The 23,015-nt window shown below is 45.0% G+C and overlaps 1 protein-coding gene across 1 annotated transcript in view; it reads left to right on the top strand.

The window, feature by feature from the left end:
- LOC311098987 (histone-lysine N-methyltransferase 2C-like) overlaps positions 1-23,015 on the top strand; it is a 120,458-nt gene that overhangs the window by 53,345 nt on the left and 44,098 nt on the right. The window contains exons 7-13 of the mRNA XM_084139566.1: positions 1,652-1,814; positions 2,560-2,731; positions 3,127-3,241; positions 4,080-4,255; positions 4,400-4,887; positions 20,952-21,041; positions 21,321-22,084. Of these exons, the coding sequence (XP_083995692.1) occupies positions 1,652-1,814; positions 2,560-2,731; positions 3,127-3,241; positions 4,080-4,255; positions 4,400-4,887; positions 20,952-21,041; positions 21,321-22,084 (1,968 nt within the window). The remainder of the gene's footprint in view (positions 1-1,651; positions 1,815-2,559; positions 2,732-3,126; positions 3,242-4,079; positions 4,256-4,399; positions 4,888-20,951; positions 21,042-21,320; positions 22,085-23,015) is intronic.

Here is a 23,015-nt window from a genome sequence, read left to right as displayed (position 1 = left end):
CTGTACACAACCATGTTCCGCCTTGATTGCCCCTCGAGATAATCTGATTTCTCCGTCATTGTTATCATGGATTCACACACAGAACTGATGTCCTCACTCAATGACTTATAGATTGCTGTCATCTTGCCATGCTCCTGTTTAAACTCATCGAGCTTGGGAGAACTGCAAACTGTTCTTCAGGTCCTGGACCTCTCTGGTCAGGTCATCCATTATTTTATTAGGTGACTCTAACAGTATTTGGACAAAACACAAAGCGATTTTGTTGTTGTAACAACTGCTTGTAGAACTATATTTTTGTCCTCAACGGTACTCCTGAGGAGAGGGAGAGGGGGGGAGAGAGAGATAGAGGGGGAGAGAGAGAAGGGAAAAGAGATGGATAGGAGCAAGAAGAGGGAGCGAGAGAGAAGGGGGAGAGGAGAGAGACGATAGAAGGGGGGGGAGGAGCGCGAGAGGAAGAGGAGCGCGAGAGGAGAGGCGAGAGAGAAGGGAGTGAGAGACGAGAGGGGAGGGAGCGAGAGACGAGAGGGGGAGAGAGAGGGGAGTGTGCGGGAGAGAATGGAGCAAGGGGAGGGGGACGGAGAGAGAGCGCGAGAGAGAAGAGAGGGGGAGGGAGAGAGAGACGAAAGGGGGAGAAGGGAGAGGAGATCAGGAAGGCTGCCAAAGGTCAGTGCTGCTCTCTCCTCTCAGCTGTGACAAGGAAAAGGTCACGCCACTCAACAGTGAAGGCTGTATAGATTCATGGTGGTTTACCTCAGTGTCTACTGTAGCATTAGCACCACAGCTCACAGACCCCTGAATGGGTGGGTGAATCCCAAATTGCACCCTATTCCCTATATAGTGCACTACTTTTGACCAAGGCACTGATCAAAAGTAGTGCACTATATGGGGAATAGGGTGCCATTTGGGATGCATTCCATGTCTGGCACCCCCCATCAGCAAGTCACCAGCTCCCTTCTCAACTGCCTAAAAACATCAGCCCTCCTTGTTTCCTTCCCTTCATCTGCACTGGTTAAAAAAGACTTGAAGTGATAACAATATGGTGGAAGCTCATCATTAGGCTGGCTTTTACCTGGTCTGTTCATTCAGGTTAGTGCAGATGAAGGAGAGGAGGCATGACTGTGTTTGGGGAAGAACTTCTGGGAAAGTCTGAAGAGACCAATTTGATATGACAGGAGGGAAATGTTAGCATCAATGGGCTAATCATGGTGTGACAAATGGAGCAGAATTTAAATGAAATTTTTGATCAAGAAGAACTGAGAGCATTGGTGGGTCGTTTCAAAGGAAACATGAAAAGATAGGGGAACCATAGACTTGCATGAGCAATGCTTTCTGCTACAGAAAATACTTTAGAGGTCTTACTTTAAAACTCTTTGTCCTTTCTTTGATGTTTCCCATTGTTGTAGTTTTTTATTTATTTTGTCTATAATATGATAATCCAGACCCTGTAGGTAAGGGTCTGGATTATCATATTATATCAATTCTAATCTGACTCCCAGTTTAGACCCAGGTTACTGTAAAATGGGCTTAATAAATGCATGCGATTGATTGATTAATTGACTGGCTGACTGACTGACTCCCAACCTGTGTCCTCCATCTCTAGCACTGTGCATACTGTTAGTCTGACTCCCCTCTCTGTCCCCCCTCTCTCTAGCACTGTGCATACTGTAAGCGCCTTGGAGCCTCCATCAAGTGCTGTGCTGAAGGATGTGCTCGACTGTACCATTACCCCTGTGCGGGGGCGGCTGGGACTTTTCAGGATATCAGGAGTCTCTCCCTCCTCTGTTCAGATCACATAGAACTGGCCATCAGCAGATGTGAGTCCAGCACCATTAGATATAAAACTTCACTTGAAATATTTAAAGTCATGCTGTCATAAGTAGGACCCTGAGTTTTTCTGGACCAGGATAAACTCTGGGCCCAGACATTAGCTACTCACAATCTCCATTCTTTAGCCAAAAAGATGCCATCTGAAATATGCCCCTCTTCTCAATTTCTCTCCACCCTCCCCTACTCTCCCCCCTCCTCTGCTCTCCCCCCTGTCCTGCTCTCCCCCCTGTCCTGCTCTCCCCCCTGTCCTGCTCTCCCCCCTGTCCTGCTCTCCCCCCTATCCTGCTCTCCCCCCTATCCTGCTCTCCCCCCTATCCTGCTCTCCCCCTCCCTCTCTACCCCCCTCCCCTGCTCTCCCCCCTCCCCTGCTCTCCCCCCTCCCCTGCTCTCCCCTGCTCTACCCCCTGTCCTGCTCTCCCCTTCTCCTGCTCTCCCCCTCTCCTGCTCCCCCCTCCCGCTCTCCCCCTCCCTCTCTACCCCCTCTCCTGCTCTCCCCCCTCACTCTCTCCTGCTCTACCCCCCTCCCTCTCTCCCTCTCTCCCCCCTCTCCTGCTCTACCCCCCCTTCCTCTCTCCCCTCTCCTGCTCTCCCCCCTTCCTCTCTCCCCCCTCTCCTGCTCTACCCCCTCTCCTGCTCTCCCCCTTCCTCTCTACCCCCTCTCCTGCTCTCCCCCCTCCCTCTCTACCCCCCTCTCTCTTCTCTTCCCTTCCCTATCCCCTCCCCTCCCTCTAGTTCCAGATGATTCTATCTGTGCACTGTGTGACAGCCCCGGGGAGCTCCCTGACCAGCTCTTCTGTACCAGCTGTGGGCAGCACTACCATGGGGCCTGCTTGGACATGGCTGTGACCCCGCTGAGGAGGGCCGGCTGGCAGTGCCCCGAGTGCAAGGTCTGCCAGACCTGCAAGTGAGTCAGCTTTCCACTGCCCCATCTGTCCACCCACATACCTGACCCTGTATTGAGTTGTGTGTGTGTGTTGCCGATTTTGTTTGCGCTACCTCTGTGGTTTGTGAGGATGGCACTCTTCTCTAGCCTTTGACCTCAACCAGGCCAGTTACTGGTAGAAACCGAGTCTGCGATAAATTCAAATCTGCTCCGAAATACAGATTAGGCTAACACAATTACCCTTTTGCTGTGTGATTTCTCAATATACATTAGTCTTGTGAATAAGGACACAACCATTTTAAACACAACAGGAGCCTATAGACTACAGAGCCAATAAATGCCATGTTGATGCTGTCGATCTGTTATGTCAAAGAACATGTCTCATTCATACTTTCTTTCCTTTTCCTTGTGTATAGGAACCCGGGTGAGGACGATAAGATGTTGGTGTGTGACATGTGTGACAAAGGCTACCACACCTTCTGCCTGCAGCCCGTCATAGACGACATCCCTACCAACGGATGGAGGTGTCAGGTAGGACATCAAGTGGAAGATATAATGGGAGGTGCATTGTGTATGCTATATTATAGGTCTATGGTATGACTACAGCATATGACAAATAAGCTGCAAGATTTTTCTTTCTTCTATAGTATGTGAAGTGGATGAAAGGTTTGTCTTAATTTTCTGTGTTATTCGTAAGAACGGTGGTTTAAAACTCCCACAATTCATATTGAGAAATTCAGCTGTCGTCTAGGCTACCCATGTTGAGAATTAAGTTTTTAGTGGTTGTATCTGTGCTTCCTGTAGTAAAGAAATGACTCACACGTGCAGCTCTTTTAAAGGGTACATTTTAGCCTCAGACCCTGTAGCATTTCAGATAAGGCTGATACTGGTGCGTGTGCGGTGGGGGAATCGAACTGTATGCGTCGTCATCCCCTGCCTATGGCCTCTACCCTCTTCCTCTGTTGGGGCAGGTGGTGCGCGGTGCCTGTCTGGGCGGTCAATCAGCTGCTGCGGTGGTGGGTTAGCAGCCTATCAGCTGCTGTGGTGGTGGGGGATCAGACCGCAGACCGCAGCAGCAGCCAGGCACCTGCCAGGTGGTGGAACATCCTCATACTCACTCAGTTTCTCTCTGTCTGACTCGGCAGCACGGCAGGAACACAGTCCACACAAGCAGCAGCCAACCCTCTCCTCTCTATCTCTCCTCTCTCCCTCTCTATCTCGCCTCTCTCCCCCACTCTTCAGGCTGCTGCGTCACACCCAGGCACTTTAGTTCTGACTGACGCCTCATCTGAATGTCTTGGAGATGAATGAAAACAAAATTATTAAGAATCATTGTTTCAGTTGTGTTTCTATCTCCCTCCAACTCCAGAACTGCAGAGTGTGTGTCCAGTGCGGTACCAGGACGAGCGGTCAGTGGCACCACACCAGCCTGTTGTGCGAGAACTGTGTCCAACATCAGGACCCCGCCCTTACCTGTCCACTATGTGCCTGTATCCTGGACCCTGAGCACCAAAAAGACCTGCTCTCCTGCCACAGCTGTAAAAGGTAAATGCACACACACAGAGAGCACGTCCATTGTTCATTCTTTTCTAAATCTCCACACTCTTCAAGTTGTTTTGGCTTTCTTGTTTTTCCATTGATGTGTGATGGAGTCCTAAATCTTAATCTGTCCTCTCCTCCTGCTTCCAGATGGCTCCACCTGGAGTGTGAGCGGCAGTCGTCAGGCCAAGCAGACATCCAGCCCAGCCAGGACTTTGTGTGTTCAAGCTGTAGGCCTACTGGGTCACTACCGCAACAGGCCCCACCGCAACAGGCCCCACCGCAACAGGCCCCACCGCAACAGGCCCCACCGCAACAGGCCCCACCGCAACAGGCCCCACCGCAACAGGCCCCACCGCAGGCAGAGGAGGAGGTGGAGGAGATGGACACAGGAGGCCTAGAGCTGAGCCCACAGGCTGCTATTCAGATGCACACAGAATCAGAACCGGTGGTTCCAACGCACACGGATCTAGAACCTGGCGCTAAGCAACTGAGGTCTCCTTCTCCAATGCACAATTTACAACCCGTTCCAATGCACACAAATGCAGAACCAGAGCCTGTCCAAGCCACCGATACTGTCTGTGAAAACGCCCATGAGGATAGGCAGCCACAGCAGGCTACATCAGACCAGCAGCCTGGTAAGTCTCTCTTTTGTCTGACTGGGTTATTTGGGGCTACTCACAGAGGCAAACTGTGTATTTTGGTTGCCAAGGTTAACCATGTGTGTGTTTTCCTGTAACCCCCTTAAGAGCTGTTTGGCAGGTGGACTCACTAGAGTGTGAGGGATTTGTTTGTCGCATGGCTTGGATTATTACTTTAGGATGATTGAGAGGTGGTATGAAAGGAGAGGGGTGTGTTTTTTTGAGCATCCAAACCCAGACAGACACACCAGACAGTATAACGTTCACAATCTCACACACACGTACACACACATTGCATGTAGGTGTTTTGTTTGGCCACGGTCGAGCAGCAGTATCACTGATTAAGTTATAAGTCCCTTGTTGTATGGAGATGAAGGCAGTCTGGTCTAGATGAAGACCAGAGGGAAGCGTTGCTCTGTCTGCTCTCTCTCTCTCATTCTTTGCCATGGCTCACATCAGACTGACAGCCATTCATCATCAGGGGCTTGGTTTCTAAAGGCATCAATAACCAGATGGGCTTCCATTATAACAAGATTAAAGCCATGAAAGCATTGTCTTTGTAATTCTTTGCAGTGGAAAAGCAGCACTTTGTAGCCTATTCTCCCGTTGATTCTTCAGAGGAGATGGAGAGTTTCTTGTTGCTCTCTGTCCTTGTTTAATAGCCTAACCTGGGTGAACAGAGCCTATTTATTTATTTATTTATTTATTTTTTCTTTTTTTTTTCACCTTTATTTAACCAGGTAAGCCAGTTGAGAACAAGTTCTCATTTACAACTGCGACCTGGCCAAGATAAAGCAAAGCAGTGCGAATAAAACAACAACACAGAGTTACATATGGGGTAAACAAAACATAAGGTCATAAAATACAACAGAAAATATATATACAGTGTGTGCAAATGTAGCAAGTTATGGAGGTATTGCTCACATACGTAGTAGTAGCTATGCAGGCTGCGTCTCTAGTATGAACTGAGTGCCCCTGCTATACAGCCCTAGGAGGGGCAGTACATATCCACTCAGGCCTTTGGGGCTTGGCTGCCTGAGGTAGAGTGCTGTAGCAGGTGAATGAGCTGCAGGGTATTACTATGGGACCTAACCTGGATGTCCACCCTCTGTCTAGACTAGACCTGACTAGACACAGGCAAACAGATGAGGAGAGATCTGTGGTGGAGGGAGGGGAGCGGTGCTGATGATGACGTATAACTAGGGCTATCTTGATTTTTTTCCCCTCAAACTTATGGCCGATTCACGATATACAGTGGCTTGCAAAAGTATTGACCCCCCCTTGGCATTTTTTCTATTTTGTTGCCTTACAACCTGGAATACATTTTTATTTTGCAGGGGTTTGTATCATTTGATTTACACAACATGCCTACCACTTTGAAGATGCAAAATATTTTTTATTGTGAAACAAACAAGAAATAAGACAAAAAACAGAACTTGAGCGTGCATAACTATTCTCCCCCCCAAAGTCAATACTTTGTACAGTCGTGGTCAAAAGTTTGGTCTTCACAAAGTTTGCTGCTTCAGTGTTTTGAGATATTTTTGTCAGATGTTACTAAGGTATACTGACGTATAATTACAAGCATTCCATAAGTGTCAAAGGCTTTTATTGACAATTACATTAAGTTTATGCAAAGAGTCAATATTTGCGGTGTTGACCCTTCTTTTTCAAGACCTCTGCAATCCGCCCTGGCATGCTGTCAATTAACTTCTGGGCCACATCCTGACTGATGGCAGCCCATTCTTGCATAATCAATGCTTGGAATTTGTCAGAATTTGTGGGGTTTTGTTTGTCCACCCGCCTCTTAAGGATCGACCACAAGTTCTCAATGGGATTAAGGTCTGGGGAGTTTCCTGGCCATGGACCCAAAATGTTGATGTTTTGTTCCCCGAGCCACTTATTTATCACGTTTGCCTTATGGCAAGGTGCTCCATCATGCTGGAAAAGGCATTGTTCGTCACCAAACTGTTCTTTGATGGTTGGGAGGAGTTGCTCTCGGAGGATGTGTTGGTACCATTCTTTATTCATGGCTGTGTTCTTAGGCAAAATTGTGAGTGAGCCCACTCCCTTGGCTGAGAAGCAACCCCACACATGTATGGTCTCAGGATGCTTTACTGTTGGCATGACACAGGACTGATGGTAGCGCTCACCTTGTCTTCTCCGGACAAGGTGTTTTCCGGATGCCCCAAACAATTGGAAAGGGGATTCATCAGAGAAAATGACTTTAACCCAGTCCTCAGCAGTCCAATCCCTGTCCCTGATGTTTTTCCTGGAGAGAAGTGGCTTCTTTGCTGCCCTTCTTGACACCAGGCCATACTCCAAAAGTGTTCGCCTCACTGTGCGTGCAGATGCACTCACACCTGCCTGCTGCCATTCCTGAGCAAGCTCTGCACTGGTGGTGCCCCGATCCCGCAGCTGAATCAACTTTAGGAGAATGTCCTGGCGCTTGCTGGACTTTCTTGGGCGCCCTGAAGCCTTCTTCACAACAATTGAACCTCTCTCCTTGAAGTTCTTGATGATCTGTTAAATGGTTGATTTAGGTGCAATCTTACTAGCAGCATTATCCTTGCCTGTGAAGCCCTTTTTGTGCAAAGCAATGATGACGGCACATGTTTCCTTGCAGGTAACCATGGTTAACAGAGGAAGAACAATGATTAAGCACCACCCTCCTTTTAAAGCTTCCAGTCTGTTGTTCTAACTCAATCAGCATGACAGAGTGATCTCCAGCCTTGTCCTCGTCAACACTCACCTGTGTTAACGAGAGAATCACTGACATGATGTCAGCTGGTCCTTTTGTGGCAGGGCTGAAATGCAGTGGAAATGTTTTTTTGGGATTAAGTTCATTTTCATGGCAAAGAGGGACTTTGCAATTAATTGCAATTCATCTGATCACTCTTCATGACATTCTGGAGTATATACAAATTGCCATCATCAAAACTGAAAATTAGTATTTGTGTCATTCTCAAAACTTTTGACCACGACTGTAGAGAGCCACCTTTTGCAGCAATTACAGCTGGAAGTCTCTTGGAGTATGTCTCTATAAGCTTGGCACATCTAGCCACTGGGATTTTTGCCCATTCTTCAAGGCAAAACTGCTCCAGCTCCTTCAAGTTGGATGGGTTCCTCTGGTGTACAGCAATCTTTACAATCTTTAAGTCATACAACAGATTCTCAATTGGATTGAGGTCTGGGCTTTGACTAGGCCATTCCAAGACATTTAAATGTTTCCCCTTAAACCACTCAAGTGTTGCTTTAGCAGTATGCTTAGGGTCATTGTCATGCTGGAAGGTGAACCTTCGTCCCAGTCTCAAATCTCTGGAAGACTGAAACAGGTTACCCTCAAGAATTTCCCTGTATTTAGCGCCATCCATCATTCCTTCAATTCTGACCAGTTTCTCAGTTCCTGCCGATGAAAACCATCCCGACAGCATGATGCTGCCACCACCATGCTTCACTGTGGGGATGGTGTTCTCGGGGTGATGAGAGGTGTTGGGTTTGCGCCAGACATAGCGTTTTCCTTGATGGCCAAAAAGCTCAATTTTAGTCTCATCTGACCAGAGTACCTTCTTCCATATGTTTGGGGAGTCTCCCACATGCCTTTTGACGAACACCAAACGTGTGTGCTTATTTTTTTCTTTAAGCAATGGCTTTTTTCTGGCCACTCTTCCTTAAAGCCCAGCTCTGTGGAGTGTACGGCTTAAAGTGGTCCTATGGACAGATACTCCAATCTCCGCTGTGGAGCTTTGTAGCTCTTTCAGGGTTATCCTTGGTCTCTATGTTGCCTCCTGATTAATGCCCTCCTTGCCTGGTCCGTGAGTTTTGGTGGGCGGCCCTCTCTTGGCAGGTTTGTTGTGGTGCCATATTCTTTCAATTTTTTTAAATAATGGATTTAATGGTACTCCGTGGGATGTTTTATTTTTTTATGACCCAACCCTGATCTGTACTTTGCCACAACTTTCACCCTGACCTGTTTGGAGAGCTCCTTGGTCTTCATGGTGCTGCTTGCTTGGTGGTGGCCCTTGCTTAGTGGTGTTGCAGACTCTGGGGCCTTTCAGAACAGGTGTGTGTGTGTATATATATATACTGAGATCATGTGACAGATCATATGACACTTAGATTGCACACAGGTGGACTTTATTTAACTAATTATGTGACTTCTGAAGGTAATTGGTTGCACCAGATCTTATTTAGGGACTTCATTGGGGGCTCCGGAGTGGCGCAGCAGTCTAAGGCACTGCATCTCAGTGCTTGAGGCGTCTCAACAGACCCCCTGGTTCGATTCCAGGCTGTATCACAACCGGCCACAAAATTGGGAGTCCCATAGTGCGGCGCACAATTGGCCCAGCGTCGTCCGTGTTTGGCCGGTGTAGGCCGTCATTGTAAATAAGAATTTGTTCTTAACTGACTTGCCTAGTTAAATAAAGGTTAAATAAAAAACAGCAAAGAGGGTAATACATATGCACGCACCAATTTTCTGTTATTTATTTTTTAGAATTTTTTTAAAAAAGTACTTTTTTTCATTTCACTGTACCAATTTGGACTATTTCGTGTATGTCAATTACATGAAATCCAAATAAAAATCAATTTAAATTTGAGTTTGTAATGCAACAAAATAGGAAAAATGCCAAGGGGGATGAATACTTTTGCAAGGCACTGTATATCTTGATTTATTTTTTTTGAAAATGTTTTCCCTAAATAAGCTTTGTTGTACAGTTAATGGTCAAATATACTGCATTTAAAACAGTCACCAATAATAGATTGTGAAATTATACCTAGGCTGAATATATGCCTTCTACAACCATAAGACCCACTAATAATTACATTATTTTATCAAAATAGTTGTACCTGCTTTTTTTTGCAATAATCACTGATCTGGCTTTTAGGTCTGTCTATAAAAATGCCCTTTGTTACAAGTTTAACCAGAACCATGCATAATGCACATGTAGCAGGCACTATAGAAAATGAACACAGGTCTCATAAACAATCTTTCAAGCACAAACCCACGTGCTAATGAGTAGCCAGCTAATATTTATATTTCAAATTTAGCCATACTTAGATATAGGTATAATTTCACAAGCTCTGAATTCAGCTAAATAGGCAAAACAGTTGAATAGTTATGAACACAACCCTCTGTCAGTCTCCAATTGTTTGAACAGCATGCTAGCCTGTCCACTTTGCTACCTTATTTCTCAGAATGAGAATGAGTTGCCTATTCCTTATGTAATTGTTTCATGGTTCTTGCACATTTATAAAACACAGAATAAACAGCTAGTATAGCAATCTTTATTTGACTAAAATGCTGCTAGCAATACGTGGTACCATAATGTGCGCGCGCGACAAACTAGACCATTCATTTTCCAGAATGAATGTTCAGTGTCTGCTCTGCTTGAAATTTGAGGAGTTGAAATGGTTCGAAAGGTTAACTTCTCTATTACAAAAAAATAATGTCTCCATGTGTTCGGTGTCAATATGACTGATTCTGTTGGACCAAACCTCAAATGCAAATAGCGAGTTGAAACCGTTTGTCAGAGAGAAGTGATCTCATCTTTGTTGCTGTGAGTGGTAGGGGGAGGGGCTTGGGAGAAAGAGGCGAAGCGAGAGTTTTCACTCGACAAAATCTGTTCAAAATAAGCCCAATGCATTTCTATTCACTTATTTTGAACCTAAGCTTGTCGCCTGCCTTTCCCGCCTTTGGGACAACTTTTATTTTATTTTTATTTAACCTTTATTTAACTAGGCAAGTCAGTTAAGAACAAATTCTTATTTAAAATGACAGCCTACACTGGCCGAACCCGGACGACGCTGGGCCAATTGTGCGCCGCCCTATGGGACTCACAATCACGGCTGGTTGTTATATAGCCTGGAATCGAACCAGGGGGTCTGTAGAGACGCCTCAAGCACTGAGATTCTAATTAATCGAATTAATTTGATATCGCCCAGCCCAACGGATAACCAGGCAGGAACAGCGACTGGTCTGTGCCTCTGCATTTGTGGCTGTTTAAAACACACCTGGCTGAGTTAAGCTCCTCTCTTTCTTTACCACACACTTGCGTTCACAGACACATACGCACACACAGGAAAGGGAGCGAACAACTTTGGAATCTTGTTTGTGTGTGGGCCTGTCTTAAGCAGCAGTTGTGTTGATTTGTTGTGCTGCTGCTGGCTGTGTGATGGGAGGCTGGTGATTAGGCCTGTGTGATGGTAAAGAAACTCTAGGGGACTTGGTCTATTATCCTTTAATTGATTGGTGGGGCAGGGCCTCCCTCGAGGCCTGAGGCTGAACACCAAGGGTTATAGCCCTAGGCTATACTAGCACGATGCTTTAGCTCTGAAGTCAGCTGTCTCCGGTCTGGCCCCTACGTCCTCTCCTCCACTCACTGCCCCTTCCAGTTTCACACATGTAGAGAGAAACTGCATCAACTCTAAACTCTGTATGCACCATCCATTCAAATGTCATATTGATACCTTTTTGTGGTATGCTTGGTGCTCTTGTCGGCAGATGATGAGGGAATTCAGGGAAGTTTTATATATTCAGAATGTACAGTTGAAGTCGGAAGTTTACATACACTTAGGTTGGAGTCATTAAAACTTGTTTTTCAACCACTCCACAAATGTCTTATTAACAAACTATAGTTATGGCAAGTCGGTTAGGACATCTACTTTGTGCATGACACAAGTAATTTTTCCAACAATTGTTTACAGACAGATTATTTCACTTATAATTCACTGTATCACAATTCCAGTGGGTCAGAGGTTTACATATACTAAGTTGACAGTGCCTTTAAACAGCTTGGAAAATTCCAGAAAATGATGTCATGGCTTTAGAAGCTTCTGATAGGCTAATTGACATAATTTGAGTCAATTGGAGGTGTACTTGTGGATGTATTTCAAGGCCTACCTTCAAACTCAGTGCCTCTTTGCTTGACATCATGGGAAAATCAAAAGATATCAGCCAAGACCTCAGGAAAAAAATTTGTAGACTTCCACAAGTCTGGTTCATCCTTGGGAGCAATTTCCAAACGCCTGAAGGTACCACATTCATCGGTACAAACAATAGTATGCAAGTATAAACACCATGGGAACACGCAGCCGTCATACCGCTCAGGAAGGAGACGCATTCTGTCTCCTAGAGATGAACATACTTTGGTGCGAAATGTGCAAATCAATCCCAGAACAACAGCAAAGGACCTTGTGAAGATGCTAGAGGAAACAGGTACAAAAGTATCTATATCCACAGTAAAACGAGTCCTATATCGACATAACCTGAAAGGCCGCTCAGCAAGGAAGAAGCCACTGCTCCAAAACCGCCATAAAAAAGCCAGACTATAGTTTGCAACTGCACATGGGGACACAGATCGTACTTTTTGTCCTCTGGTCTGATGAAACAAAAATATAACTGTTTGGCCATAATGACCATCGTTATGTTTGGAGGAAAAAGGGGGTCGCTTGCAAGCCGAAGAACACCATCCCAACCGTGAAGCACGGGGGTGGAAGCATCATGCTGTGGGGGTGCTTTGCTGCAGGAGGGACTGGTGCACTTCACAAAATAGATGGCATCATGAGGAAGGAAAATTATGTGGATATAGTGAAGCAACATCTCAAGACATCAGTCAGGAAGTTAAAGCTTGGTCGCAAATGGGTCTTCCAAATGGACAATGACCCAAAGCATACTTCCAAAGTTGTGGCAAAATGGCTTAAGGACAACAAAGTCAAGGTATTGGAGTGGCCATGATCTCAATCCTATAGAAGGTTTGTGGGCATGCTGAAAAAGCTTGTGCGGGCAAGGAGGCCTACAAACCTGACTCAGTCACACCAGCTCTGTCAGGGGGAATGGGCCAAAATTCACCCAAGTTATTGTGGGAAGCTTGTGGAAGGCTACACGAAACGTTTGACCCAAGTTAAGCAATTTAAAGGCAATGCTACCAAATACTAATTGAGTGTATGTAAACTTCTGACCCACTGGGAATGTGATGAAATAAATAAAAGCTGAAATAATTCTCTACTATTATTCTGACATTTCACATTCTTAAAATAAAGTGGTGATCCTAACTGACCTATGACAGGGAATTTTTACTAGGATCAAATGTCAGGAATTGTGAAAAACTGAGTTTTTAAATGTATTTGGATAAGGTTATGTAAACATCTGACTTCAACTGTAGGTATACATTCAGTGCTCCCAGTCAGGAATCCCAAATTCCCTTTCAGGACAAGGCTGTATGGTGCTGTGTTATGCCGAGTGAGGTGTGGCATAGCACAAGGCAAGATTGACTTTGTGCGATCATGGCACTAGCCTCTGTCTTCCTTCCACCCAGTATAATGTTAATTAAGGTTATTAAAATGAGCTTTCCAGATCCTCCTCATCCACTAAGGCCTAACAGCAGGCTTACCATGACTCTGACAGACATCAGTGTTTTCCACTAGCGCCGGCTGATAACACAGCTGATAACTAATTTTCAGCCAAGTACTTTTTCCACTTTAATTAAGTAGGCTACTTTTCAATTCGGTAGTCAGAAAAGTCTGCCGAGGCCTCTCCCACTAGAATGAACGATATGCAGCTTCTAGCGATCTATTGATAATACAGGCACCTGTCAATGCCAAAGTGAGCAATGACAGGAAAACACTGCTGGTTTGACAGTCTGCTGACTGTCCCGCCTCTTGGTACCTGGTTGTGTGGGCTGTGGTTGCAGTCTAATTTCTTTAGACGGAGGGAGAGAGCATGAATTTGCACGTCCCATATAATGTGAGTGAATTTTCACGTCCCATGTAATGTGGTAATGATGAGTCTAAAATAAATTCACTTAGCCTATTGTTTTCTGGCACATTCATTAATTTTTTCTGTGTGTAGAGTCCTACAATTACGTTGGCCCCCTGGCCCGGTGCCAGTAAAAACGTGTCCAGCCAGTGGATCTCGTCAGTCACTGGCCCTAGCATTTTTGCATTCCAGTTCAACATTTACCTGCTCTGTCGCAGTCTACCATTGAAAACCATTGAAGACTACACAAGTAAATGTCATTCTATTTGTATTTGAGCAATATGATTGGCTGATCATTGAAGCACCACCATGCTCCCGTGAGTCCCAACTTATCAAGCACTTGAGCAGTACATGAGTTGATGCCTTCACAACACACATAAGCCTTCCAGAGCTAAAATAAGCGCCCATCAATCTACTTGTTCAACGTATTTATTTTAGTGAAAGTGATTTATAAAAGTAAACCTTCAATAGTGAACAGCAATATGCTGGCTACTGTTGATTGTCTGCAAAAGAAAGCTACCTAAAAGACACTTAGCATTGGTCTTGGCTAGCCTACTGTAGCCATAGCAAGATCTCTTATGGAACATTTGTCTTAAAGGGGTAGCGTCCTATTTTCAAATGTTCAGAAATTAATGCAAATAATACAATGCAATTCTAAAGAAGAGTATTGACTTATATTGCTAAATTATATTACACCGCTTTTAATACATGTGATAATAACCAAATGTAACCTATTAATAGCTGAATATATCAATCAATCAGTCAGATGTATTTATAAAGCCCTTTTTACATCAGAACAGCAAGCAATGCAGATGTAGAATCACGGTGGCTAGGAAAAACTCTAGAAAGGCAGGAACCTAGGAAGAAACCTAGAGAGGAACCAGCCTCTGAGGGGTGGCCAGTCCTCTTCTGGCTGTGCCGGGTGTAGTAAGTCGCTCTGGATAAGAGCGTCTGCTAAATGACTAAAATGTAAATGTAGATTATAAGTGTACATGACCATTAAGGCCAGCTTGTTCTTCAAGATGTTCAAACGTTCATAGATGACCAGCAGGGTCAAATAATAATCACTGTGGTTTTAGAGGGTGCAACAGGTACAGTGGGGGGAAAAAATATTTAGTCAGCCACCAATTGTGCAAGTTCTCCCACTTAAAAAGATGAGAGAGGCCTGTAATTTTCGTCATAGGTACATGTCAACTATGACAGAAGTTCACATTGTAGGATTTTTAATGAATTTATTTGCAAATTATGGTGGAAAATAAGTATTTGGTCAATAACAAAAGTTTCTCAGTACTTTGTTATTTACATTTACATTTACGTCATTTAGCAGACGCTCTTATCCAGAGCGTTATATACCCTTTGTTGGCAATGACACAGGTCAAACGTTTTCTGTAAGTCTTCACAAGGTTTTCACACACTGTTGCTGGTATTTTGGCCCATTCCTCCATGCAGATCTCCTCTAGAGCAGTGATGTTTTGGGGCTGTCGCTGGGCAACACAGACTTTCAACTGCCTCCAAAGATTTTCTATGGGGTTGAGATCTGGAGACTGGCTAGGCCACTCCAGGACCTTGAAATGCTTCTTACGAAGCCACTCCTTCGTTGCCCGGGCGGTGTGTTTGGGATCATTGTCATGCTGAAAGACCCAGCCACGTTTCATCTTCAATGCCCTTGCTGATGGAAGGAGGTTTTCACTCAAAATCTCACGATACATGGCCCCATTCATTCTTTCCTTTACACTGATCAGTCGTCCTGGTCCCTTTGCAGAAAAACAGCCCCAAAGCATGATGTTTCCACCCCCATGCTTCACAGTAGGTATGGTGTTCTTTGGATGCAACTCAGCATTCTTTGTCCTCCAAACATGACGAGTTGAGTTTTTACCAAAAAGTTATATTTTGGTTTCATCTGACCATATGATATTCTCCCAATCCTCTTCTGGATCATCCATATGCACTCTAGCAAACTTCAGACGGGCCTGGACATGTACTGGCTTAAGCAGGGGGACACGTCTGGCACTGCAGGATTTGAGTCCTTGGCGGCGTAGTGTGTTACTGATGGTAGGCTTTGTTACTTTGGTCCCAGCTCTCTGCAGGTCATTCACTAGGTCCCCCCGTGTGGTTCTGGGATTTTTGCTCACCGTTCTTGTGATCATTTTGACCCCACGGGGTGAGATCTTGCGTGGAGCCCCAGATCGAGGGAGATGATCAGTGGTCTTGTATGTCTTCCATTTCCTAATAATTGCTCCCACAGTTGATTTCTTCAAACCAAGCTGCTTACCTATTGGAGATTCAGTCTTCCCAGCCTGGTGCAGGTCTACAATTTTGTTTCTGGTGTCCTTTGACAGCTCTTTGGTCTTGGCCATAGTGGAGTTTGGAGTGTGACTGTTTGAGGTTGTGGACAGGTGTCTTTTATACTGATAACAAGTTCAAACAGGTGCCATTAATACAGGTAACGAGTGGAGGACAGAGGAGCCTCTTAAAGAAGTTGTTACAGGTCTGTGAGAACCAGAAATCTTGCTTATTTGTAGGTAACCAAATACTTATTTTCCACCATAATTTGCAAATAAATTCATAAAAAATCCTACAATGTGATTTTCTGGAGTTTTTTTCCCTCAATTTGTCTGTCATAGTTGACGTGTACCTATGATGAAAATTACAGGCCTCTCATCTTTTTAAGTGGGAGAACTTGCACAATTGGTGACTGACTAAATACTTTTTTCCCCCACTGTAAGTACTTCTGCAGTAAATTTCTGTTGGCTTTTCATAGCTCAGCATTCAGAGGAAGAGACAGCCGGTGCAAGACAAGGTAGCACGTCCGGTGAACAGGTCAGGGTTCCATAGCTGCAGGCAGAAAAGTTGAAACTGGAGCAGCAGCACGATCAGGTGGACAGGGGACAGCCAGGAGTCATCAGGCCAGGTAGTCCTGAGGCATGATCCTAGGGATCAGGTCCTCTGGGAGGGGAGGGAGAGAGAGAATTAGAGGGAGCATACTTAAATTCACACAGGACACCAGATAAGACAGGAGAATGACACCAGAAATAACAGACTGACCCTAGCCCCCCAGCACATAGACTATTGCAGCATAGATACTGGAGGCTGAGACAGGGTTGGGTCGGGGGACACTGTGGCCCCGTCCGACGATACCCCTGGACAGGGCCAACCAGGCAGGATATAACCCCACCCACTTTGCCAAAGCACAGCCACCACACCACTAGAGGGATATCAACAGACCACCAACTTACTACTCTTGAGACAAGGCTGAGTATAGCCCACGAAGATCTCCTCCACCGCACAAGCCCGAGGGGATGCAAAACCGGACAGGAAGATCACGTCTGTGACTCAACCCACAGGGACGGCATATAAGAGCACTAGTAAGGCAGTGACTCAGCCCCTGTAATAGGGTCAGAGGCAGAGAATCCCAGTGGATAGAGGGTAGGTAGAAGGGCGGTTCGTCGCTCCAGTGCCTTGCCGTTCACCTTTGCACCCCTGGGCCAGACTACACTCAATCATAGGACCTACTGAAGAGATTAGTCTTCAGTAAAGACTTAAAGGTTGAGACCGAGTCTGCGTCTCTCACATGGATAGGCAGACCATTCCATAAAAATTGAGCTCTATAGGAGAAAGCCAGCTGTTTTCTTAGAAATTCTAGGGACAATAAGGAGGCCTGCGTCTTGTGACCGTAGCGTACGTGTAGGTATGTACAGCAGGACCAAATCGGAGAGATAGGTAGGAGCAAGCCCATGTAATGCTTTGTAGGTTAGCAGTAAAACCTTGAAATCAGCCCTAGCCTTAACAGGAAGCCAGTGTAGCACTGGAGTAATATGATACATTTTTTTGGTTCTAGTCAAGATTCTAGCAGCTGTGTTTAGCACTAACTGAAGTTTATTTAGTGCTTTATCCAGGTAGCCGAAGAGTAGAGCATTGCAGTAGTGTAATCTAGAAGTGACAAAAGCATGGATGAGCTTTTCTGCATCATTTTTGGACAAAAAGTGTCTGATTTTTTGCAATGTTACGAAGATGGAAAAAAGCTGTCCTTGAAATATTCTTGATATGTTCGTCAAAAGAGAGATCAGGGTCCAGAGTAACGCAGAGGTCCTTCACAGTTTTATTTGAGACGACTCTACAACCATCAAGATTAATTGTCAGATCCAACAGCAGATCTCTTTGTTTCTTGGGACCTAGAACTAGCATCTCTGTTTTGTCCCAGTTTAAAAGTAAAACATTTGCAGCCATCCACTTCCTTATATCTGAAACACAGGCTTCCAGGGTAGGCAATTTTGGGGCTTCACCATGATTCATCGAAATGTACAGCAATGTGTCGTCCGCATAGCAGTGAAAGTTGACATTGTGTTTCCGAATGACGTCACCAAGAGGTAGAATATATAGTGAAAACAATAGTGTTCCTAAAACGGAACCTTGAGGAACGCCGAAATGTACAATTGATTTGTCAGAGGACAAACCATCCACAGAGACTGATATCTTTCCAACAGATAAGATCTAAACCAGGCAAGAACTTGTCTGTGGAGACCAATTAGGGTTTCTAATCTCTCCAAAAGAATGTGGTGATCGATGGTGTCAAAAGCAGCACTAAGGTTTAGGAGTACGAGGACCGATGCAGAGCCTTGGTCTGACGCCATTAAAAGGTAATTTACTACCTCCACGAGACTCAGTGCTATGATGGGGTCTAAAACCAGACGGAAGCATTTCGTATACATTATTTGTCTTCAAGAAGGCAGTGAGTTGCTGCGCAACGGCTTTTTCAAAAATTTTTGAGAGGAATGGGAGATTCGATATAGGCCGAATTATTTAATTTTTTTACATTTTCCAGGTCAAGGTTTGGCTTATTCAAGAGAAGCTTCATTACTGCCACTTTTAGTGAGTTTGGTATACATCTTGTGGATAGGGAACCATTTATAATGTTCAATATAGGAGGGCCAAGCACAGGAAGTAGCTCTTTCAGTAGTTTAGTTGGAATATGGTCCAGTACGCAGCTTGAAGGTTTTGCCACAACTTTGGAAGTATCTGCCATGACTACAAGGTCCGATAGGAATTTAGGGAACTCGGTGAGGAACGCTGTATACGGCCCAGGTGGCCTGTAAACAGTAGCTATAAAAAGTGATTGAGTAGGCTGCATAGATTTCATGACTAGAAGCTCAAAGAACAAAACGCAGTAATTTCTAAAAAGAGGGCCAATTATCTACAAATTCAATCTTTTGGGAGGGGCAGAAAACTGTATTCAACCAGCGATTGAGTTGTGAGACTGCTGTAGAGCTCATCAGTCCCCCTAACTGGGAGGGGGCCAGAGACAATTACTCGATGCCGACATATTTTTCTAGCTAATTTACACGCTGAAGCTATTTTGCGCTTGGTGACCTCTGACTGTTTCATCCTAACATCGTTGGTGCCGACGTGGATAACAATATCCCTATACTCTCTACACTCGCCAGTTTTAGACTTAGCCAGCACCATCTTCAGATTAGCCTTTACGTCGGTAGCCCTGCCCCCTGGTAAACAGTGTGTGATCGCTGGATGATTCTTTTTAAGTCTAATATTGAGGGTAATGGAGTCGCCAATGACTAGGGTTTTCAATTTTTCAGAGCTAATGGTGAGAGGCTTTGACGGCTCAGACCCCATAATGGGTGGAGGAGAGACCTGAGAAGCTCGGCCTCTGACTCCGACTCGTTGCTTAATGGGGAGAACCGGTTGAAAGTTTGTCGGCTGAATGAGCAACACTGGTTGAGCATGGCAACAGCATTTCTTTCCAGAAGCCTTGAGAAAATTGTCCAGCTGCGGGGACTGTGTGGGGGAATTTATACTACTATCTGTACTTACTGGAGGCACAGACGCTGTTTCATCCTTTCCTACACTTAAATTTCCTAACAATTGCATCTGAAGCTGTGCTTGCAACACTGCTATCCTCACCATAAGGCGATAGTTCTCCTGTATATTATGAGTACAGCGACTGCAATTAGATGGCATAGTGTTAATGTTACTACTTCGCTTTTTCGGCTGGTGGAGGTCCTGTAGAACCATGTCCAGAGAAATATAAATTTGAGTGAAAAGAGTAGAGCGAGGATAAAACGAAGACGTTGATAAATAGAGAGAGAGCATGCCAACCTATAGTCTCTGCATGACCCCAATGCATTTAAGAACTACACCATGTCCGGGCCAGTAGAAATTATATTTGGGCCAGTAGATTTTTAGATCAAGTAAATAAAAATCCTCAGGAATCTACAGTCGTGGTCAAAAGTTTTGAGAATGACACAAATGTTAATTTTCACATAGTCTGCTGCCTCAGTTTTTATGATGGCAATTTGAATATACTCCAGAATGTTATGAAGAGTGATCAGATGAATTGCAATTAATTGCAAAGTCCCTATTTGCCATGAAAATGAACTTAATCCCCCAAAAAAACATTTCCACTGCATTTCAGCCCTGCCACAAAAGGACCAGCTGACATCATGTCAGTGATTCTCTCGTTAACACAGGTGAGAGTGTTGACGAGGACAAGGCTGGAGATCACTCTGTCATGCTGATTGAGTTAGAATAACAGACTGGAAGCTTTAAAAGGAGGGTGGTGCTTGAAGTCATTGTTCTTCCTCTGTTAACCATGGTTACCTGTGGTCCTCTGTAGCTCAGCTGGTAGAGCACGGCGCTTGTAACGCCAAGGTAGTGGGTTCGATCCCCGGGACCACCCATACACAAAAATGTATGCACGCATGACTGTAAGTCGCTTTGGATAAAAGCGTCTGCTAAATGGCATATTATTATTATTATTATTTACCTGCAAGGAAACACGTGCCGTCATCATATATATTTTTCAAAATACAGAAATACAGCTGGTATGATGTATTTCTGTTTGGCCCAAAAAGCTATGCCTCTTTGGCTGTTGGGACTAAGGGTGTAATTTGAAATAATGCACAGTTAAAACAGACTAATTTCACTGCCAAGCTTGCTGGGAAATATTTACACCTGTATTGGCCCCCTCTTTAATTTATTAATTTATTTATCTCGCTCGCTCTCACCTCTCTATCTCTCACTCTCACCTCTCTCACTCTTACCACGCTCTCACCTTTCTTTCGCCTCTTTTGCTCTCATCTCGGTCTCATCTCTCTCTCGCTTTCACCTCGCTCTTTCTCTCTCTGTCACCCTCTTTGTCATTTTCATTCCATTAATGTTTCATTATATCCATATCCTGAGATGAAAATTATGACTAATCTTTACCCAGATAATAGTTATGTAAGAGGCTGAGTCTGGCCATATGAACAGTTGATGATGGCAACTTGATTTTTCTCACCTCCTCCTCCTCTCCCAGGTGTGTCGGTGGGAGCTGCTGCTGTTAAGGGGGTGGAGCAAGGGACTGATGAGGTGTCTGTCAACAAGGACCTGAGCCAATTACATCCAGGTTGGTTTCACCACTACCTTAATCTATTACTATAGCCAAATATTAGCTTTACTTTCAATGTATAGTTCTTCTTGTACTTCTATTTCCACTTCCTCACAATAATTGGTAGTCGTTCTTTAATAGGCCCTACATCAGCTTAGCTTAGGCAACTTCTGTTGCTTGACATATTAGTGTTAAATTAGCCTGTATGGTACAGCCGTTCTAGTTTATCATCGATTGGTTTCCAGGATGACATTATATTGACGTGTCGTGTGATGTGATCTCTGTTCACTTTCTTAGAAAAGCAACCAGCAGCAGAGACCCTGATTACTTCAACAGAGAGTCCTGAGTCTCCCAGGTTGAACAAGCAGGAGCCTGAGCAGTCCATACATCTGCCAAATCAGACTCTAGCAGAGCCAGAGCAGCCACAGGATATAACAACAGGAATGACCAAGCCAGCAAAGATGGAACCCTCCTCTGAAAAGAGGGTGGTCAAACCCAGACCCAGCACAGAGGACATCAAGGCCATGATACCACACACCACCACCACCACCACCAAAGAACCCAGTACTGCATCCGTAACCATCAAGGAAGAACCCATGGAGGCCTCAGCCTCTGAGCCTTCAGGAGTGGAACAGGTTGAAGGTCCTTCAGGTCTGGAGACTGCAGCGAAGGAGGCTTGGAGGGAGAAACAAATGTCTGGGATACTGGCTGGTGGGGTTTCGGCAGTGGCCTGTGCCTTGGAAGAGATGGACACCACCCCTGAGACTGAGAGCAAGCCTAACCTCTCCTACCTCAGCCCCCCCATCAATGACAAGCCCTACAAGACATCTATGGAAAGACTGGCAGAGATGGCTGCCTCCCCTACCCACTCCTCCCCTAGGAACAGGGGTCCCTCTCCCAGGCAGCCTCCCCAGCACCACCACCCCTCCCACCCTACCCTAGGGGAAAACGGCAGTAGCTTCTCCTCCACCACCGTCATACCACTTACCCCTAAGATTGGCATGGGCAAGCCAGCCATCTCCAAGAGGAAGTTCTCCCCAGGCAGACCCAGGGTGAAGCAGGTAAGACATTGGTGGTGCTGGGTGGGTGCTGTGGCTTTCGTCTAAAATCTAAGCCGCCTTGATGTGTTATTCTTAGTATTTCAAGGGTGTTCATGTGGTATCCCAGAGCTACAGAATCTCTTTTAGAATCTCTTATTTGCTCATTTATTTAATTATGTATAATTTATTTATGTATTATATAGGTCTGTATTTATTATATTTTCAAAAAGCATCTATAATCCCAGGTCGAAAACCCTAGAGTAATTGGTGTAAGCCAGTGATCCTCTGTTTGGTCATTGTGTGGGTGAGTATACGTATCTGATGATGAGAGGTGGAGGAGCATTCTGAATGCTCTTTCCCAGAGCGGTGACTTGACTCTGATGTCAGTGGTTTGAAATATGAACAAAACAAGTGTTGCTGCTGCAGAGGACACTTAACCCAGAGAACTTGCCAGTGGTGGCAGTTGAGAACCATTGTCTGTTGTGTTTGATGTTTAACTGTATCGTCAGCAGAGGTCAAGGCTGTTCTCACACCTCCCCCTCAGTTTTCACTTGGTCTGTTGGACTCTAAAAGTCACACTGTGCAGAATGAGAATGCTTATATAGTTGTATTCCTTAGGCCATATGCAAACACCCTTATCAAGACCTTTCACACACCTTACCCCTCCTCTACATAATCTACCATACGTTATCTCACTTTTTCTGCTCATTCTGACCCACTCTGCGCGTGCACACACACTGCCCCACAGCCCTATAGGAGCACACTGCCAATATACATAAACAGTAATAATAGACAACTTTATATAGATCCATATATCCTATATACAAGCCCTACAGTATAACATCAAGCATGAAATTGCACCTGTCCTAGACTAATGTGCCCTCTCCATGGAAATCCTAGTACATGCCTTGTGCTGTAGGCAGTTCCTCTCTGATGACGGCTACACGCCTGT

The sequence above is a fragment of the Coregonus lavaretus genome (genome assembly GCF_964263955.1).
Source record: "Coregonus lavaretus genome assembly, chromosome: 23".
In the NCBI taxonomy this organism is placed as follows: domain Eukaryota; kingdom Metazoa; phylum Chordata; class Actinopteri; order Salmoniformes; family Salmonidae; genus Coregonus; species Coregonus lavaretus.
Note: the sequence above shows the minus strand (reverse complement) of the source record. Positions and strands in the feature narration are given on the sequence as shown.